The 21,979-nt window shown below is 40.5% G+C and overlaps 1 protein-coding gene across 10 annotated transcripts in view; it reads left to right on the top strand.

Annotated features, from left to right (window-relative positions):
- Window positions 1–21,979, top strand: part of RGS3 (regulator of G protein signaling 3) — a 233,983-nt gene that overhangs the window by 115,918 nt on the left and 96,086 nt on the right. For all 10 annotated transcript variants that reach the window (XM_007474992.3, XM_007474993.3, XM_056812414.1 and 7 more), the window contains 2 exons: window positions 4,098–4,209; window positions 15,515–15,558. In XM_007474992.3, the coding sequence (XP_007475054.1) occupies window positions 4,098–4,209; window positions 15,515–15,558 (156 nt within the window). The remainder of the gene's footprint in view (window positions 1–4,097; window positions 4,210–15,514; window positions 15,559–21,979) is intronic.

Raw genomic sequence — 21,979 nt, 5'->3', positions numbered from 1 at the left:
TTACTAAGCCATATACAAGGATGCCTGCTTATTTATTTTATTAATTATATTTTAATCTGGCTGGGGGGCACTTGTGCTTGACACCCCTGTTCTAGGCAACTAAAAATTCCAGAGAAGACACTGACCTGCATTGGTAAAGGGAGTCCCCTCACCTGGGAGTCCCTTATACCAATGAAAACACAAGTCTATTCAGTCATTTAGTCTGTCACCAAGTATTAAATTCTTACTATGGGCTAGGCACTGTGTTAAGCTGAGGATACAGTGTTGTTTTTCACTCATTCTGTCATGTCCATCTCTTTATAACCTGTGAATAATAGCACACCTGTACTGTCCATGGGGTTTTCTTGGCAAAAATAATGAAGTGGTTTGCAATCTCCTCCTTCAGTGGATTAAGGCAAACAGGTTAAGTGACATGCCCAGGGTCATACAGCTAGTGTCTGAGCTCAGGTGTGAGCTCAGGTTTTCCTGACTCCAGGTCCAGTGTTCTGTCTACCGAGCCACCAACCCTCCTCTAGAGGATACAAAGGGAGTAAAAATATCTTCTCACAGGGAGCTTCCATTCCACTGGGGAAATTAGTAAATAACTAGGTACATACCAGATATTTGCAGTGTAGATGGAAGGCAGCCTTAGAGGGGAAGGCACTAGCAGCTTGGGAAACCAGGAAGGACCTCTTACAGAAGGTAAGATTTGAGTTGAGTCCCGAAGGAATCTAGGGAAAGCAAGAAGCCAAGGAAAAGAAAGAGATAATATGAAAAGATGATATGAAGCGTCTCCTGTGGTGACAGCCAACAGGAAATGAAGCCTGAGAAGTTAGGAAGTGGCCAGGTTAGGCAGTGTTTTGAATGCTCAATAGAAGAGTTTCTATTTGCTCCTGAGCACTTCCCTATTAGGCTTCAGGGGACGAGGACCTGCACCAGAGTCATGAGAGTGTCAGAGGAGAGAGGGGCAGAATCTATATAACAGATGTCTGTGAGTAAGCACAACAAGATTTGGCAAAAAATGAATATAGGGGAATGAGAATCAGTGATAATGCTTTAGTTGTGAGCCCAGGGGACTCCTTGATAGTAATAGGTCATCCTTGTCTCTTTCCCCATCACATATTGTTGGAAGGTACCTTAGAAATCAGTCTATCCTGAATATTTTACAGATGAGGAAACTGAAACTCGGAGAAAGGAAATTAATTACCCAAGGTTATGACCTTGAGTAAGTTAATATATTAAACATAATATAGCACATACATATATAATATATGATATATAATAATATAATTGGTGAGGCAATGATGGCGAACCTTTTAGAGACCGAGTGCCCAAACTGCCCTCATGCTGCATATGAGCCCTCTGCCTTACCCCAGACAGGGAAGGGAGGAAGTGCTCCCATTGGGCTGCTGGGCAGAGGGGTAAGTGTCTTCAGGGGTATGTGGAGAGGGGGAGGGGAGCAGCCCCCTCCAGCACATTCTAGCATGCATGCCACAAGTTTACCAACATGGACTTAGGTCTTCTGGTTCTTATGTCAGTGTTTTTCCTACTATCCTGATAATCTCATTACTTTATGGTAATTCCTTTGGAAAGGACTCTAACCTGGTATACCCTCAGAGACTATGATTATATCCAGAACTTCTTACTACACTGCCAGTCTAGTTATTTTATATTTATTACTTTAAAACCCCTCCAACATAATCATCAGAGTTGCTGAATTAATAAGTCCTTAAAGCTTAAATGAGATGTAAAATTTATGTTTAATATTAGTGAGTAGGAAATACATGGAGCCTATTGCTTAGGGAGGTTGCCCAAAATACAATAGCTTCAGGAAGACTTAAGAGAAATTTCTATATGATAAATTTGTAGCAGGATGTCACGTTAAAAGGTTGGGGTGTGGGGGCAGCTGCGTAACTCAGTGGATTTAGAGCCAGGCCTAGAGACAGGAGGTCCTAGGTTCAAATCTGGCCTCAGACACTTCCCAGCTGTATGACCCTGGGCAAGTCACTTAACCTCCATTGTCTAGCCCTTAACCGCTCTTCTGCCTTGGAACCTATTGGTCCCAAGACGGAAGGTAAGGGTTTTTATTTTTAAAAAAATAAAAGGTTGGGATGTTCTGGGTATGTCCCTCGGCTTTGAGGAGATTACTTTACAAAATTGTTTCTGAACTGAATTTAGTTGTTTAGGTCAATAAATGTTTTCTTCATGTAAGGATGTTGGGGAAAACAAGATATCCTAGCTCACTGTGATCCTTGGGAAAGGAGGCTGTGTTGAGGCAAACTTATAGTTTAGAGGCCTTGAAACATTGTGGTCCTTTTTCTTCCTTAGAGCTGGGCACTAGGGGGGGTTGAGGTTCTGTTATGCCCCTTCCTGGATCTTTTCTCAGAGGCCTTTTGGTGGGATTCCAAGTAAGACCAGCCAGATGAAAGTGAGATTAAGGGTCTGTCTGGACTTTACTTCTACAGTTTCACCCTCTGTGTCACCATCTCTAGACCTTTGCCAGCTCTCTCCTTTTCCCTGACCTGACCTTTGGGGAAATTCTTTATTCAGGCCTTAATCACTTCCTGTCTAGACTACACTGTGATTCCTGTTTTAACAGTTTTCTTAATACCATGCTTTTCCAATTTGGAGACTCTAGAGAGTTAGTAATTAACTTTGAGCTTTCCTCATCTCCCTGCTGTCTTTTCCCTATTTGTCATCCACTTTTGTACCTCTGTGACCTCTTTGATTAGTAGACATTGTTTTAACCTACCCCATTGATACACTTGATTGGTGCCTTGAGTTGAGAGAAAGGGAGAGGAAAGACTGAGGAGATTTATTTGTATAGGATTTTCTTTTTTTCTCATTGCACCAGTATCCAAAAGTAATTTCTTCTTGCCTTCTCCACTCTACCTCTTCTCCTAAATCTCTTTTTTGTACACATTTGGGTTGCCTTGCCTTTCATATTTCTCCTTCATTAATAGTATTCCTTCCTTCCTCACCCTTTCATTACTTCCTCTCACTTCATCTTGCCTTCCTCTTCATCTTTCCAGTTCTTTTGAAAGCAGTAATCACATGATTTTCTTTCTGGTAGGTCATACAGAGGCAGAAGGGTGGTATAGGTGTAAACACATTGGATTAGGGACCCTGGTTTTGAGTCCTAATTCTGTATTTCGTTAGTAAAGAGAGCTAGAGATCAGGAGGCCTGGATTGCAAGACTAAGGACCTCAGGTACCTGTGAATGGATTTCAGGGTTCTATGAAATTGGATGAGAAAAAATTTTTTGCATTTAGCTTTCACTGGCCCCTAACTGAAACTTACTGTTTCCTCCAATTATGAATGTGGGCAACAAACAACATTCTGAGAAGGAGCCCGTAGGTGTTACCAGAATGCTCAAGCGGACCTTGACTCAAAAACTCTAAGAACTAGATGTTAGAGAAAATGATCAGGACGCACAGAAAGGCCCTCCCAACTCCAGGCTTGGCTCTCCATCCACTCTACCACCTAGTGGTCCCTTCAATGCTTTTCTAGAAGTGATCTCGAAGGAATACTAGTTAAAGTTGTCATGGAGAGACTTCTGGTTGAGTTCTAGCTGCACAGCTCACAATCACAAGTAATAGGACGATCCTGTCCTGCAGGTCACTCTAACACTGAGCTGGAGGCATTTGATGGAAGCACCTTGCTGAGCCGTAGGCATGGCTTTTAGAGCCTAAGAGGGGGCCTTGTAAGCACTACATGGAATTAGGGGAGATTGGCCCTAAGGGGGAGTTAGAGGAACCAGAGATCGGTGACTTGCCCCTGGTTTTATAATTAGCGGGCCCGGGATCCAGAGGGGGAATGGCAAGCTCCTCACTTATTATTAGCCTGGGCCATGTCAGCAGCTTATAACGGCTTCAGGCAGAACAGGACAAGTCAGATTACGGCTCCATTCGTCCATTCAGCAAGTTAGCAATTCATTGGGTCCACATGAAGCACCTGCTATGTTCAGAGCATTGTATGAGGTGCTGAGGCGGGTACAAAGCGTAGACTCGATCTCTGTTCTCATGACTGCTAGGCCTTCTGAGCTTCTGCTTATTGGATAGTGCTATCCCTTGTGCCGAGTAGAAAGAGCTGGTTCCATTTTATTCTTCTCTGTCCAGGTGACCTTGTTTGTGTACTCTGACCTGCTGCTCCTCACCAAGGAGGATGAGCCTGGGCGATGCAATGTCCTGAGGAACCCGCTCTACCTCCAGAGTGTAAAACTGCAGGAAGGTAAGTGCTGGAGAAGGCCTCCACTTTATTCCCAGCTGCTCTAGGGGAGAGAGACTGAGAAAGAGACCGAGAGGGAGAGAAATGAAGGATGGGGGAGTGTGAAATAGGCTTCAAGTTCAAACTTTCCATCATACTCTGAGAACTTGAATCCAGCTGGGAGTATCTGTTCTGAGTTTAGTTTGGCGCCTGAGGTCTCTGTTGTAAAGAGGCTCAATTTCCTCTTTCAGATTATTAAAAAAAAAAACACCCCAAAGCAACAAACTTGTTTGAATAAGAGTGGCAAGAGATGGAAGGAAAATATCACCAAGTTAAATAATTCTGTTTTGATGACTGTTGCTACAGGAAAACTTCCTGGCTATTTGGTAGCCCATCCTGTATATTCAAGTCATTGGTTGTTTTTGCTCCTTGGATACATAGTGTGTGAAACTCTACTCATGCTTCTTTGAAGGAAAGTAGTCTTTCTTCCTCCTAGGACTTTCTTCTGCCCACTCGCCCTGGCACTTATACATCTGGTAGCAATGAGAGCACCGCTTTTGAAGTTCCCTGACGGATATAATATAGTTATCTGTTAAAACCAAGATTTAATGGAGGGTGAAGCCTCATTATATTTGGAATAGCCACTCCTTTCTTTCTTGGCCATAATTTCACTCAATCACTCAATCCCCAAATACCAAATAACCAAACATAGGCGTTGTCTTGCTAGGAGAACATTAGTTCTAGACAAAGGTACACCTTGACATGCAAGTTGGGGAGAATAGGAGACTTTTTCCTTAATATAGTTGAGTATAGTATGGTAACAAGGAATGATGGAGATGTTGAGGGTTTGGGGTTTTTTTTTTTTTTTTGGTTCCCTGAATGTAAGAAACTTTCATAGTCTCCTCTCAATTATTTACAAATTAATCATCAAAGGCAAAGGTTTTTAACCTGTGGTCCATGGGATTCTAAGAGGTAAGGGTCCATGAGCTTGGATTGGGGGAAAAAAAATTTGTCTTTATTTTCACTAACCTTTAACTGAAATTTAGCATTGCCTTCAATTGTGAATGAAGACAACAAATCACAGTAGTATTAGGTTTCACCAAATTGCCAATGGTGTGTATGTCACAAAAATGGTTAAAAACTCTGATCTAAGAAATCTGGAAGAATTGTTCAGAGGAGCGCCTTTCTTACTGGGAGAGAGAAAATGGATATGAAATACAAGCTAGTTAATTGGAAAGGCCATGTAATGTAATAGAGGCCAGAAGTTGAAGTTTAAGAGTTGTATTCTCATTTTAATTCTGCCATTAATGTGTTGTATAAATTTAAATGGCCATTTAACCTCTCTGGGCCTCAGTTTCTTCATCTGTAAAATGAAGAAGTTAGGATAAATGATCCTGTGCCCCCCCCCCCATCTAGTTCTTCTAATGTTTATAGACAATTGAGAGTCCCTTTTCTTAGCAAGGAAATGCAAATTTCCTTGTATCCTTCCCCTTCTCCATCCTACTCTCTTCTTGGGGACATCAGTTCTTTTCTGGTCTGTACCTCAGGAAGAAGGAAACTTTAGGACAAATAGTTTCCTTAGTTAATTATAGAGTTAGAAAAGAGCCTCTGACTTCCCACTTAAGATAGTCATTCATTGTAGTTACAGTATACATTTTTGGGGGGTTATATTTTGAGTTCCCTGTTGTCTCCCTCTTTACCTGCCCATGTTAGAGAAGACCAACATTTGATAAAAATATATATGTGGGGGACAGCTAGGTGGCTTAGTGGATTGAAAGCTAGGCCTAGAGATGGGAGGTCATAGGTTCATATCTGGCCTCATATACTTTTGAGCTGTGTGACTCTGGGCAAGTCACTTAACCCTCATTGCCCAAACCGTATCTCTCTTCTGCCTTGGAACAAAACAAACAAACAAACAAAAAATCAAACAACAAAAAACAAACAAACAAAATATATGTGTGTGTAACTATAAAATACATAATTCCATAATCAGTTCTTTTTTGGGGGATGGATAGTATTTTCCTTCACAAGTGTTTCAAAGTTGATTTTGAATATTATCATTATCATACTGGATCAAAATATGATAAATTAAGTGATCATACTCAAAATAAAGTTATTCAAACTATTGCTTTTACTATTTCCACATTCTCTTGGTTCTGCTCATTTCACTTTACATTATTTCATGCAAGTCTGTTTTTCTAAAACAGTTCTTTGTCACTACAAAGAAAGCTGCTTATGAGCATTTTAGAAAAGTTTCCTTTTCTCTATCACCTCAGGAAATAGACTTAATAGTGGTACTATTCGGTCAGAAGGTATATCATCAGTCTTATAATTCTTTGGAGCATAATTCCAAATTGTCCTCCAAAATGATTGAATTAGTTCACAATTCTACCAATTTCACCAACAGTGTCCCAACTTTCCCACATCTCCAACATTGTCACTTTCATCTTCTGACATTTTAAACAATCTGATAGTTGTGAGATGGTTTCTTGGAGTTGTTTTAATTTGCATTTCTCTAATTAATAATGATTTAGAGAATTTTTTAATATGACTGTAGATAGCTTTGATTTTTTTTCATCCCAAAGCTACCTGTTCATATCCTTTGACTATCAATGAGGGAGTGATTCATATTCTTATAAATTTGATTCAATTCTCTATGTATTTGAGATTATGAAATCTTTATCCAAGAAAATGACTATTAAAACTTTTCTCCAGTTTCTGCTTTCCTTCTAATTTATATTGGTTTTATTTGTATGAAACTGTTTTAATTTAATGTAATCAAAATTATCCATTTTGTATCACAGATTTTTTTTTCTCTTTTAAAATTCTTTTCTTAGTCATAAATCTGATAGGTAATATATTCCATGCTCTTCTAATTTACTTAATGATAGCCTTCTTTAAGCCTAGGTCACGTATCAATTTTGACCATATCTTGATTAAACAGTGTAAGATATTGGTCTATATCTAGTTTCTGCAAGACTGCTTTCTGGTTTTCTTGTTAATTTTTACCAAATAGTGGATTCTTATCTCAAAAATGTATCAAACATTAGATGACTATAATAATCTACTACTGTGTATTGTTTTCTTATTCTATTCCACCAAACCTCTATTCTATTTCTTAGCCAGTAGCAGATAATTTTTTTAAACCCCTTACCAACTTAGAATTAATACTATGTATTGGTTCAAAGGTAGAAGAGAGCAGTAAGGACTAGGCAATGGGTGTTATGTGACTTGCCTGGATTCACACAGCTAGGATGTGTGATCTAGGGGCTAGATTTGAGCCCAGGACTTCCAGGTCTCTAGACCTGGCTTTCAATCCACTGAGTCACTTAGCTGCTTCCAAGATAGTTTTGATAATTACCACCTTATGATGCAGTTTAATTTGCTCCTGGGTGGGAAAGAAAATGAATCATGTAAATATAGAAAAATATTTTAAAATAAAAATTTTTAAAAAGATTTGCTACCACTAGATCTCCCTCCTTTACATTTTTTCATTAATTCTTTTGCTATTCTTGACCTTTTGCTCTACCAAATGAATTTTGTTGCTATTTTTTCTAACTCAATAAAATAATATTTTGGTAGTTTAATTGGGATGGCATTGAATAAGTAGATTAGGTAGAATTGTCATTCTCATATATTGTCTCTGACCACCCATGAATAATTAATATTTCTCCAATTACTTAAATATGATTTTATTCTTATAAAAAGTATTTTATAATTATGTTCATGTAGTTTCTGAGTTTGTCTTGACAGGCGTACTCTTAAATAGTTTATATTGTCTAGGATTCTTTTATTTATTAAAAAAAATTTTTTTAAACCCTTACCTTTCATCTTAGAATCAATACTGTGTATTGGTTTTAAGGCAGAAGAGTGGTAAGGGTTAGGCAATGGGGGTTAAGTGACTAGCCCAAAGTCACATAGCTGGGAAGTGTCTGAGCCCAGATTTGAACCTAGGACCACATGTCTCTAGGCCAGGCTTTCAATCAACTGAACTACCCAGCTGCCCCCTCTAGGATTCTTTTAAATGCAATATCTCTTGTTATCTTTTCTTGCAGGACTTTTTTTGAGGGGATCTATAGAAATGGTGATGATTTATATGACTTTATTTTATATCCTGCTACTTCTCTAAAATTATTGTTTTAAATGACTTTTAGTTGAATCTCTGGGATTTTCCAAGTATACCATTATATTATCTACAAAAAAATTTTTTTAAATTTCCTCATTGCCTTTTCTGATTCCTATAATTTTTTCTTATTGCTATTGCTACCATTTCTATTACAATTTTGAACAATGGTAGCGATAATGAACATCCTTGTTTCATTCCTGATCCTGCTGAGAAAAATTTTAACTTATCCACATTATAGATAATGCTATTCAATGGTTTTAGGTAGAGGCTTCTTATCATTTTAAGGAGAAATCCATTTATACTTGTGCTTTCAAGTGTTTTTTAATAGGAATAAGTGTTGTGTTTTATCAAAAGCTTTTTCTGTATCCATTGATATAATCAGATGCTTTTTGTTGATTTTGTAATTGATATAATTAATTTTGATAACAGCTTCCCTTATATTGAACCAGTCCTCCATTCCTTGTATAAATCTTACTTAGTCACAATGTATAATCTTTGTGATAATTTCTGTAGTCTCCTAGCTAGTGTTTTATTTAGGATTTTTGCATCAATATTCATTAGTGAAATTTGTCTATCATTTATTTTCTCTATTTTTATTTTTCCTGGTTTAGATATTTGTACCATATTTGTTTCATAAAAATAATTTGTTAGGATTCCTCCTTTGCCTTGTAAATCCATCTAGTCCTGATGCCTTTTTCTTAAGAAGCTCATTTATGGGGGGTAGCTGGGTAGCTCAGTGGATTGAGAACCAGGCCTAGAGATGGGAGGTCCTAGGTTCAACTCTGGCCTCAGCCACTTCCTAGCTGTGTGACCCTGGGCAAGTCACTTGACCCCCATTGCCTAACCCTTACCGCTCTTCTGCCTTGGAGCCAATACACAGTATTGACTCCAAGACGGAAGGTAAGGGTTAAAAAAAAAAAAAGCTCATTTATGGCCTCTTCAATTTCTTCTATAAAAGGTTTATTCAGAGATTCTATTTCTTCTTCTGTTAATCTGGGCAGTTTACATTTTTGTAAATATTCTTCCATTTCAATGTATTGGCATATAACTGGGCAAAATAACTCCTAGTAATTGTTTTAATTTCATCTTCATTGGTGGTATATTCACCTTTTTCGTTTTTGTTTGATAGTCGATTAATCCAATGTTGAAATGAAACTGAATTGTGAAAGAACCTACCTGCAATCAGGGCAATCTTAGTTTTCTCAGTACTTTCTAACCAGGTACAGTATAAAATTTGAGTATCACAAAGCAGAATAGTAACCTGCTGTTGATCTGTCATGGATATCCCAGAGCAGATGAAGGACTCAATCACTATAAGGATGCAGAGAACCCTCCAAACTGAGGCCTTTAACACCATTCTTTGGAGTCCCGGTAGTCCTAGGAGAAGAAAAGAAAGGAAAATCAGAGTTTCTGTTATGGGGGCTTTTATACTGGGGACTGAATTGGTGAGGCATTTTGTTTATTCTGTAGTTAATGGAGCAAGAAATGACCACTGTGGGAGCTTGGTCACTAGAAGTTTGATAATCATTCATCTGGGAAACTCAGTCCTATACCTGTGGGGTTCCCCACTTCTCGGTTCCAAGAATGTATCATAGTGGGTTAGGTTTTGTTTGTAAGTTACAGAACTGAATCCAGTTGGCATAATTTATTTCTAGGCTCTGTTCCCATGCATTGAGTCTGATAGCAACTGGGATTGGATTTAGAAATTGGTCTAAATTCCCCTAGGGTAGAAGTTGTGGCGTGGGGTTACAACTTGATTCACCTCTATGACCAATCCGATTTAATAGACTTTTTTGTTTTTAAACCTTTACCTTCCATCTTGGAATCAATACTGTGTATTGGTTCTAAGGCAGAAGAGCGGTAAGGGCTAGGCAACAGGAGTTAAGTGACTTGCCCAGGGTCACTCAGCTAGGAAGTATCTGAGGCCAGATTTGAACCCAGGATCTCATGTCTCTAGGCCTGGCTCTCTATCCACTGAGCTACCCCAGCTGCCCCCCACCCCCCAGACTTAACAGACTTTAAAAAAAAACCCAAGTGGGATAATGTAGGTTCTGAAATAGCTGCTTAAAGTTCTCTTTAGTCTTTAGGGCTAGAATTGGGTTCAGGTTGGGTATGGAGGTGGTCTGTTGTAAATATCATACACCATCAATGGAATATCTGGTAATCATGTAAGGCCATAAGTGTTGAAAGGGAGGGTGGTAAGAGGGAAGAGGATTTCACACATTTGTGATGGAAGAAACACCTTCTGCAGGAGGAGAGGTTCTGTTTCCTCCAGTACATTCTAAATATGTTCAAGTGACCTTTGCATGTGTACCTTCTTTCTCTGGTTACAGACCACTTCCTTTTCCTATAGATAGAGGGGTAGGCAGACATAGGGTTTGGGGGGCTGCTTGCCTCAGAGACCTGTTTGTCAATCTATAGTGTGAGGCTGGGGGAACTAATACATTATTGTCTTATTGTGGCTAGAAGAACATTTTAGAATATGAAGAGTGTGTGTGTGTGTGTGTGTGTGTGTGTGTGTGTGTGTGTGTGCGCGTGCGTGCTTTGATTTGATCTTAATATGGTTTTGTGTGGGCAGATAACCCTGCCCCACTTTAGTGATTTCATTTAGCAGGCACTAGAAAAGTACCTCTTAGAGGGGATAGGGAGTAGTTGAAAGCTGAGGAAATGACTTGATGAAACTGACCATTTAGGTAGCACTTTATATTTCTCATATTTCTGTTCAGTCATTGGCCAGTACTACTGCCTGCCTCCCTCCTCCACATCTCCTGAGATAGGTACAGTAAGTCCAGAGGCTCTAGGAAGTTCAGTTCCTCCCATCTCCTTAAAAGCAAGTAGGTGAATGAGGAACCTGGCCCTAGAGTCTTAAATACCCTCTTCCCTTTTGCTCTGCTTCACCCCCAAGGATTGCTAATCTACCATGAGAAGGCTTTTAATTTTTAAGAGAAAGATTTTTCAACACAGAGCTGTGTCGGACTGGCAAAACATTCATTGGCAGAATCATCCCCAGATTTAATATTGCTCAAAATTAGGTTTTTCCTTCATTTCTCATTTTAAAAATTCAGTTCATTTTTTAAAAAATTGTTTTTATTTAGAACTAAATGAACACCAAATAAAATGGGCATTTTTATGTATGTAGAAGAACAGAAAAAAGAGGATTGTATTTGAAACTGCAGATACTTGCTTCACATTCTTTGTTCATCTTTATGTTTTCTTGGCCACCTTTCCATTCTCTGCATTTTTTTAAAAAAGGTGCCTCAAAAATCTTCTTTCTCCATCTCTTTTCCCTCTTACCTTCCTAAATTCTCCCTTCCATTAAAAAAGAAAGCAAGAACAAGAAATAAGTCCTTGTAACAAATCTCCATAGTTTGACAAAACATTCCTGCTTTTGACTGGGTCTTATTCAACTTCTTGAGTCTGTCACCGTCTTTCAAGAGTTAGGAAGCAAACTTAGTCACAGTTCTCTGGAATTGTAGTTGGTCCATTGCTCTGATCAGTGTTCTCAAGTCTTCCAAAGTTGCTTTTCTTTAAAATTTTAGTGTTATGGTATAATTTGTTCGGCTCACTTCACTTTGCCTTAGTTCAAGAGGGTCTTTTAAATTAAATTCATCAAGTGTTCGTTATACCTCTATTTTGTGCTAGAATTCATGCTCAGAACTGGGGAACAAAACTTAAAAAGGAAATGTACTTAAGGGCAGCTTAGTGGCACAGTGGATAGAGCATCCGGCCTGGAGTCTGGAGGACTCAGGTTAAAATCTAACCTCAGATGTTTCTTGGGCAAGTCACTTAACCCCAGCTGCCTAGTCCTCATCCTCTTCTTTCTCATAATTGATACAGACAGAAGGTAAGGGTTTAAAATAAAAAGGAATTTCTTGCCTTTCCTGTCATTTCCCAATATACTTCCCTTTATAGAATCCTCTGTAACAAAGAAAAACAGTTAAGCAAAGCAACTGCAATGGGTAGCCAATACATTTGTTTCCATAGTTCTCTAATGTCTTTCCCAAGATAGGGAAAGTGTTGTTCAATGTCTGTTCTTTGGGTTTCTGGCCAGGTCTTTGAAACAAATCTGTTTGACTGTCTTGTATTGTCATTTTCATTTTATGGTGCATATTCTTCTGGTTCGGCTTATTTGCTCTGTGTCATGTCATACCAGTTTTTTCACGTATCTCTTGATTTTCTCATGTTCTGGATTTCTTCCTGTGCAATAAGATTCGATTATATTATATGTGGCACTCCACAATCAGCAGGCACAACCGAGGTCAAATTGTCCATCTCTTTCAAAAACACTTGTAGAAAGTTCTGTTTGGTACAGCTGGACGTGATAAATGAGTAACCACACCCAGGCTCCTGGCGGGTAAGATGGAGATGGAGCTGTTCTTTCTCTCCTGGAGGGGAGGGGTGATGAGAGAGAGGGAAAGGAAATCCAGTGACCGAAGGTTTTAGTGGAGAGATTCATCTAATTGTTTTTCTCCTAAGTACACTTAGCCCTGCTGGCTATCAGGAAGGGTTAGGATTGCTTTTGCTCTTTCAGATGAACTGCTTTAAGGGAGGAATCTGGAAAAGAGTAAAAAGCACCTGGGGCTCCATGGACCTTGGAGCCATTTGTTACTTCAGTCTTCCCAGAGTTGGGCAAGTAAGCATTAGTCCAACCTGTCTGTCTCACTTGGCAAGCACTTTCTCCTGGACTTCGGAGTGGCTGAGCAGTACTGTAATGGGAACAGGCGGAGGACTGGCGCTAACAATTGAGACATCTCCGGTTCTCAGAGAGCCATTGTGACGTTTCCTGTCTCTGCAGTGCTCTACACCATTTGCTGGAGCAAATCTGTCTCACAATGCACTGTGTTCCTGTCTCTAAGGCCTGATGGAGCTGATCCCTGTTTCCCTGCCCCCACTTTTTCTATTCCCCCTCCTCCAATGCTTCTTCCTTGAATGGGGCCTCTATTCTCTTAAGACAGGGCTGGGAAATTTCCAGCTGTTTCTTTGGGGCTCCACCCATCCCGGGGGGAGGACATGTGTATGTGGGGAGAGGGGGCTCAAGCCTGGGAACTTGGCTCAAGTTCCAACCTTTGGGAATCTCTGAGGTAATGCCCATTATTTGTCCATCTCTTTCTCTTCTTCCAAGGTCAGGGTTTCCAAAGGATGGCCTAGGCTCCCCTCCTTGGGTCACTTCCTGGGATGAGGGTAGCAGAGAGCAAAGTCATCCTCCTCAATAAAATCGTGATCTTTTTTGTCAAATTGCTGTATAATACTAACATACAACTCACGTATAACTTATATATATATGTATATGTTTATATAATGAGTCATTCTTTGTCCATACAGGCCCGTAGAACACACAGAAATGTGTCCATTTGTCTTAAAAACACTGAAAACTTAAAAACTTAAACTTAAAAAAACTGAAAACAAATCCACAATAGCATACGTTACTTAAAATAAATGTCACTAAATGAATTTTAAAAGCAATTCCATAAAACAAGTGATTCTCTTAAAATACCATTGAATAGATTTTGATTTGTTTGTTAGAATTGCGTTAGTATAATTAGGGTTTTTCTTGGTTTATTTGTCAGAAGGCACTCTTAAGGTTTTCTTCCCAACCCTCTGTAAGTATTATTTATCTCTGTTTTACAGAGGAAGAAAATCAGGTCCCAAGAGGTTGTGCTTTGTGTATGGTCGCCCTGTTCGTGAGTGTCAGAGGTGGTATTTGAACACAGACCTCCTGATTCAAAGCTAGTGCCCTTTCCAGTATACCACGCTTTCTCTCCCTGTGGTGGATCCTAGTCCTAGGGAAGGACAAGAAGACATACTCCTACTCTCAAGCTGACCCCAGTCTGGTTGTGTCGTGGGAGGTAGTTAGTTAAAGGCGTATGAAAATAGTTAGAATTCAGGGAATTTTAAGTGTGAGTTGAAGAGGTCTAGAGCTGTGCCGTGGCATTCTAGGAGAGAGCACATGCTGCGGGCAGGGCGACTAGGGAAGCCCCGCACAGGAAGTGATTCGATTTTGATGGATGGAGACAAAGAAGGGTGCATCAGAGGCAGAAAGAGCATTCTGGAAATGGTGAGGAGCCTAGTGTCCATGGAGTGTAGCCTTCCTAGAAGGAAGGGGTGCGAGAGAGACGCAGGTTGGCAGCAGAGTATAAAGGGCCCAGCAGGCCAGGCTAGGCAATTTAAGGCCTATCCCGTGGTCTTAGGAAAGGCTTTTGAGCCGGTCTTCCATGAGAGTAAATAGTGCTGGAAAGCTAATTTGCAGTTGGATATACTGCTACAAATTGTGATTAGTGTTCTGCGTAAGACACATTCTCCTGGGTGGGCCAGCGCGTACAGGAAATCTAAAAGACAATTCAAAACGTTGTTTGGTGAAAACTCAGAGAGAAAGGAATCAGATAGTCTCCGCTGGTATTTTAATCCTGCTCTCGTGATTTATGTACCTCCATTCTCTAGAGCTATTTTTATCAAGTGAAGAGGACTCTTTATTTGAATTTAGAACATCCTCTCCCTCTTGGCCAGGCCTGCTGCCACCGTGATGTGCCCCCAGTGTGCCAGCCCTCCCTTTCTTGGATTCCTTTTTAACTCTACTCTGAATGGCTAGTCTCAGGCGTGGTAGGTGTGTTCCTGTTGCCTCCAAAGAGTCCCTTTGTGATCCTCAGTCTATCTTGCCTCTTATTTAATTTTAAAAAAAAACCCTTGCCTTTTCTCTTAGAATTGATAATTAAATAGCAGCTCCAAGGCAGAAGAAGGGTAAGAGCTAGGAAATGGGGGTTAAGTGACTTGCCCACAGTCACACAGCTAGGAAGTGTCTGAGGCAAGATTTGAACTCAGGACCTTCCAACTCTAGGTCTGACTCTCAGTCTACTGAGCCACCTAGTTGTCCCCACTTACTTAATTTTTAAGTCAGATCCTTAGAATTGGCTGTTCTAATAGCCACTCTCCAGTTGCCTTTTTTTCCCCTTCCCTACCTGCCATAGCTTGTCTCAGTCTCTTCTTTGGCCAGATTATGTCATTATGGACACATGCTTTACAGACTGTTGTATGGTGGTGGGCTTGTTCATTTGGTACATATAGTACTGTACCTCTAAAGATCTGGGCAGTTATCAGCTCTATATTTCACAGGCAATTGGGGGCATACTGCCTGCTGTAGGCTGTAGGAAAAATAGTGGCATCCTAGAGTGCCATCTAACACGAGTGTTTTTCTTTTTCCCTTTGAAGGTTTGCCAGAAGACTTGAAATTCTGTATTCTCTATTTGGCGGAGGTAAGTACTTTGAAGTTGGGGTCCTTGTCTTGAGTGGCAGGCTGTGGCCAGGGTGCCCTTTGCTCTTGAGTGACCGTGGGCTGGAGCAAGCCTTTGGCTTGCAGGAACTACATCCAGGCCGATCAATTCTGTTCCCCTGTTCCCACAGCACGTTAGGAGAGGCCATGTGCTTAGTGAAAAGGGGGGGCTGGCTGTGGAATCAAAAGATACCAGATCAAGTCCAGGCTGTGACTGTAGCTTTGTAGCACACATAGACAAAGTCTTTTCCCTTCTTGGAGCTTTCATTTCTTAACCTGCAAAATTGGGATAATAATGCTTGTGCTAATTTATAGAATTGTGCGAAAAGTACTTTGTTACATTAAAGAAAGCTATAGAAGTGTGAGCTCAGGAAAAGCTCTTAATCTCTCTGGTCCTTAGTTTTTATATTTTAAAAAACCCTTACCTTATGTCTTAGAGTCAATACTGTGTATTGATTCCAAGGCAGAAGAGCAGTAAAGGCTAGGCAATGGGGGTGAAGTGACTTGCCTAGGGTCACACAGCTAGGCAGTATCTGAGGCCAGATTTGAACCTAGGACTTCCTGTTTCTGGGCCTGATTCTCAATCCATTGAGCCCCCCAGCTGCCCCCCCAGTTTTTTTTAAATATAATAATCTTTGTCCTTGTTTCCATAACAGAAGTGATAAAAGGATAAATGATAAAGATATGAAAATATTTCAAAAGCACAATGCCAAGTATGTAGTAAGTGTTTTTAATAAATCCTGGTAGCTTGATGATTTTTCCTGGTCCTAGTTTTCAGCAAACTGGGTTGTTCTGGATTCTGTCAAGCATAAGAACTCTGTCTCTGCTGATGGGGGTAGAGCTTTACTTCCGCTTGCCACCACTAAAGCCAGTGACGCTGGGCCTTCTAGGCCTTCCTTGCCAGATCTTCCTCTGTTCTACAGATTTGGAGAGTCAAAGGCAGGGAGCTTAGGGTGTAATCAGTGAGCAGGTCGGGATTCCACCTCTGAAGTCCATTTTGGGATCCAAGATGCCGATGACAGTCCCGTGGCTCCAGCTGCAGACACCCAGCCACTGATTAGCAGAGCGGCCGGCCCGGGGCAGGGATGCCTAGTGTGTACAGAATCCCACTGAAAGCACCATCAGTAGCACTGAGGCCGCTTAGAGGGCCCAGTGGAGGCAGAAAGACCTGAATTCCAGTCTGCTCTCAGCTACTCGCTGGCTAGGTGATCCTGGCCAAGTCACTTAGCCTTCTTTTTAACCTAATCCACTAGACATGGAAATGACAAAGCACTCTAGTGTCTTCGCCCAGAAAACTTGGTGTCCGGTGTTGGCATGCTCTGGCCCATGGAGTCCCATGACAGACAGCAGTATTATCCTTTATTCGGAGGGGTGTGGGTGGGAGCGGAAGTGGGGGAAAGGGCTTGTGGCTCTCTTGCTGCTCTTTCCTGCAGCATTTCTCTGGTGGCCTTATTGTGCTCCTCTTACCCTCGGCGATCTTTGCTGGTACCAGTAAGGAAGGAAGATGCGGTTGTTAGTTATACCAGACCAATGCCGAGGGCACGGGAAGAATTCTTTTGGTCCTGGCTTAGATCTCCTAAAGGGTTTTGTATAATTTGTGCCTAGGCCTCCACTAACTTATATTTTTATAATACTTTAAGGTTTACAGAGCACTTTCCTCTCAATACTGTGAGATAAGCAGTACAAATATAATCCAGTGAAGTAACGTGCTATTTACAAACCTTTGAGTATTGTATAAATGTTAGCCACTATTAAAAAGTGTTACAAAACGACCAAATAAAATAATGTTTTAAAAAAAAAGAAAAAGAAAAAAAGCGTTACACAAGGAAACGGAGATTCAGCGAGGGAAATGACGTGCCCAAGCTCAAACGCTGGAACTAGAATTTAAACGCAGAGCTTTTCACTTCAAGTCCAGCTCTCTATAGTGCGTCTCTCAGACTCCAGGGCCGGGACTGTGAGGGGTCTCTCTGCCTTCCTGACTATTGAAGTAAGACAGAGGCTGCAGCATCCACGTCTGAGATAAGTTTATCTAGTCGGTAGGGAACATTTCAGCTGTGGGCAGTGACGGTGACATTCTGCGGGACTGGGCCGTGTGCCGTCAAGGCTATTCGGAGGAGATTGGGAGTGAGGTGGATTAGAGTGAGGGCTCGGGGTGGATGTCTCCCAAGTTGACTCCTTTTGGGGGCTACATTAAAAGGAAAAGAAATATACAAAGGCCAGAATGAATCTTTTAACTATACTCTGAATTAATCTGACTTTTCTAACAGTCACTAAACTTAAAAAAAAAAAGGAAAGTGACTGGAATGTTTTCAGAGATGAAAGATGAAAATGACTGGAGGGCTAGAACAAGGGTCCTTTGGGGAAAAAAATGGAAAAAATGGTGGTCCTTTAGCACAAATAACTAAGGAATTGCCATATTCTTCTACACTGAGGAGTTTCTGTGAGAGGATACTTATAAGTTGTGGTCTTTGTCAATGGGTGATGGAAGCACGTAGTATCCTTGCCAATGGAAGATGATATAGTAAAAAGAACATGGCCTGAAAGTCAGGAGACCCGAGTTCTTCTCCTGGTTCTGCCCTTCACTCAATGTGTGACTGAGCTATTGTATACTTCTCCTGCCTTCAGCTTCTGCTTCTGTAAAAGAAAAGGCTTTAACTAGATGATCTCTAAGGTCTCTTTAATGATGACAATAACTATTATTATGATTATAGCTAGCTGTTCTATCTTTCCTTATAGATGTTATTTCATTTGATCCTGACAGCAGTCCTATGAGGTACCTGCTATTATTGTCCACCCCCTCCCTCCCATTTTAATGAGGAAACAGAGGCCAAGAGAGCTTAAGTGACTTGCCCAGGGTCCCAGGGCTAATGTCTGAGGCAGAATTTGAACTCAGGTCTTCCTGACTCCCACACCAATAGCACTCTCTACCATAGACTTTTTCTAACTGTGCTTTTTAGCTTTAACATCTTTGATGCTAAGGGGAAAACTTCAAATTAAATGACGAGAGATTTTGGTTATGCAGAAGGAAAAAACTTCTTTAGGCTATAGTTAATAGCAATAGAATATAGCAGTGAGGAAGGGTGTGGAATCTCCCTGGAGAGCTCCCAGAGAATCGATTGCCATTCTTTGGGGGGAGTTTAAAGAATTACTTTCTTGATGACAGGCGATTAGACTAGGTGACCTCTCAAGGTCCCTTCCAGGTCTGAGATTCTGCAAGTCAAACTCCACTGGGTAGCATCTGAATAGAGACCCTTAATTTCTTTAATGGACAGGATTGAATTTTGCTGGGCTCAATTTGCTTTTCACAAAGAAAAACACTTTTGCTTGGGTCATTGATCTCTAGGGGCCTGTAGTCTGCCATTCTGCTAATGATTGATGAGTACATATTGGTTTTGGGGCCTTTTCCTTCACCGATGTGCAGAATTTCTTTGCTAATCTGACGCAGAGGGATTTAGGAATGGAAATTTTGTAGTGACCTAAGAATAATCTCTTTTCTCTTAATGGAATGGTAATGATAATGAAGGAGAGGGCTAGGATAGTGGGAAGGAGAAAAGAGGGGAGGAGAGAAAGGGGGGAGGAGTGGAGAAGGGAGAGGCAAGAAAGAAGAGGAGAGAGGGCAGAGAAAGGGGAAAGAAGGAGAGAGAGAATGGGGGGAAGGAGGGAGAGAGACATGGGAGAGAGAGATGAATCTTGCTTCTTTTGTAGTTCAGGATTTTCCAGGAAGAGTTTATATAAATGAATTACATTGAGAGCCCAGAAACCCACAGTTAAGCCAATAGAGTAGTTTCAAACTGTCAAACATCAGAATAGCTCTCAAGGAGTTTCCCTTCTTTTCTCTATCTTCTGGTAGGAAACTGGCTGGCAGCACCTTCCCCTTTAAGGTTCCTTTGTATATATCTTATGTATGTATACATATATGTATACCTACATATAAGTGTTACATACATTATATACAATATTCTATAAAATATATAGCATGTAAATTGTATATTATTACTATAATATCCCACATGCTATTATTTTTATCTCATATATTATTAACACAATTGTTATTAATTAGATTTATATATTGTATATGCATTATCTTCCTTTTAGACGATAAGATTCTTGAGTGAAGGGATTTGTTTTACTTTATCTTTGTATCTTCAGTACTAAGCATAATGCTTGGCACATAGTAGGTACTTAATAAATGCTTTTTTTAAACCCTTATTAAGTATTGGTTTCAAGGCAAAAGAGCAATAAGGGCTAAACAGTTTGAGGTTAAGTGACTTGCCCAGGGTCATAAAGCTAGGATGTATCTAAAGCCAGATTTAAACTCAGATCCTCCCATCTCCTGGCCAGGTGCTTTAAACACTGAGCTACCTAGCTGTCTCAATAAATGTTTATTGATTGATTGACTAATTATATATAGGAAAAATTAGAGGTTTCATCTGTCAAACAAATAAAACTATGTGTTAGAACAAAATATCAGATGCTACTTAGGTTGGTGGGAGGTCAAGATACAGTTTTTACCTAGACGAGAAACTGAGTCTCCTGAGCATACCCTTGATACCTGTGTCTTGACCTATTAGAGAAATATTGTTTAGCCATCACAGGCCCAGGGGATAGGCATAAATATATGCCCAGCTTTGGCATGCCATAATACATCTACATTCATTATAGTTGGCCAGGGAAGCAGTGGATGGATTTTGGGTTCCACCTCAGGGTTGATTAGTGCCCTGCATACCTATGGCAGCAAGATAGAAAACAAAAAGAAAGAAACAAAAAGAGACAGTGAGGTGGCACAGTGGATAGAGAGCCAGGTCCAGAGATGGGAGGTTCTAGGGTCAACTGTGACCTTAGATACTTCTTAGCTGTGTGACCCTGGGCAAGTCACTTCACCCCAACTGCTCTTCTGCCTTCTTGGAATCAATATTTAGTATTATTTCTATGACAGAAGGTGAGGGGTTAAAAAAAAAAACACAATCTCTTTCCTCAAGAAACAAAACAAAACAAACAAAAACTAAAACCTGGCAGCGCTTCAGATTGCAGGAAGATTGAAAGAGGATTTCAGTCTCTGATGAGCACCAGCCATGCAAGACAAGCCCCATGGGACAGTGGGGTATGGTCAGTATTGTTGTTCTGGTTTAAAACATACCAGGGCATTGCCTCATTTGCATAGTAATAAGAATGGGTCGCTCTTAAGCAATTTTAGAAAGAACTGATGAGGTTTAGGGTATGCTAGGAAGACTCTGAAAGGCAAGGGCTAGGAAGCAATCTTTCTGCTTTCCTTTAGATTAAAGGGCTGTTTCCAGCACAGACGTTCAGAAAATGGACAAAGTCCAAAGAAAGAAGAAAAAAAAAGATCAGAGCAATGAAAAGCACCCTTTCTCTGAGGAGCGATTACAGGAATGGGGCTTCCTGGTAGGAGAGAACAGAAAACTAAGGGGTAACTTGATTAGAGGGTTGTAGGAGACGTGTGGTTTCTTTGAGGAGAGGAGATTCCTTATAGTAGGAAAAAAGCACATTGAAAATTGGAGTCAGAAGATCTGAGCTGGATCCTGACTCCGCCACTTAATGGGAGTGTGACCCTGGGCACTACTTCCCCTCTGTGGGCCTTAGGAGCATTGGCTTCCATGCCCTCTAAGGTCCCCTCTGTCCGAAGCTATTTGACTATGTGGAGTATGTAGAGCTATGCTCTATCTTCACATTCTCTGTGGTCTCTCTTCCATGAAAGGCAGAACAAGAGGGAATTAGCTTAAATTAAAGCAAGAGATCTGGGTTGGCTATAAAGAAGAACTTCTTTGACTACCAAAGTGAAAAAATACTAGAATGTGTGATTAAAGGAAAGAAATCTTTGTCTCTAGAAACTTTAAAGGAGAGAACAGAGAGATATTCATTTCTAAAGGTCTAAGGCTAGGCTTGGTTATATTTTGGGAACCTTTGCAGCAATAGACCTTAGGTTTTGTCTACTCTTTTCAAGAGAGGCTGTAACAAAGTATGTGAAATAAAAATATATCAATGTAGCTATGATATTAGCCCTGGAGCCCAGTATTCAAAATGTAGCATGAACACGTTTTAAAAATAATTAGTGAAATTATATGAAAAGGGATAGGAGGTCCTAAAATTTGCAAGCACACACACACACACACACACACACACACACACACACACGGAGGCAACCAGTTAGGCTGAGGGTTTTGATATTCTTTTGTTTTGCTTCAGTATGTGTAAGAGGGGCAGTTTATTGAAGACTTGGGGATCTCTGCTTTAGAATTTAGACTCAGAGAGAGAAAGGAAAGACCCAGTTAAGTGAGTCATTAAAAGGGGAAGCCTGGGTGTAGCTTAGGCTTTTTCTTCTTTGAGAACTCTCCCCTGCTTCTAGCCAACATGAGTGTTCATAAGGGACACAGTTTGGAGAATAT

The sequence above is a fragment of the Monodelphis domestica genome, chromosome 1, assembly GCF_027887165.1.
Source record: "Monodelphis domestica isolate mMonDom1 chromosome 1, mMonDom1.pri, whole genome shotgun sequence".
NCBI lineage: Eukaryota > Metazoa > Chordata > Mammalia > Didelphimorphia > Didelphidae > Monodelphis > Monodelphis domestica.
This window is presented reverse-complemented; position numbering and strand designations above follow the sequence as displayed.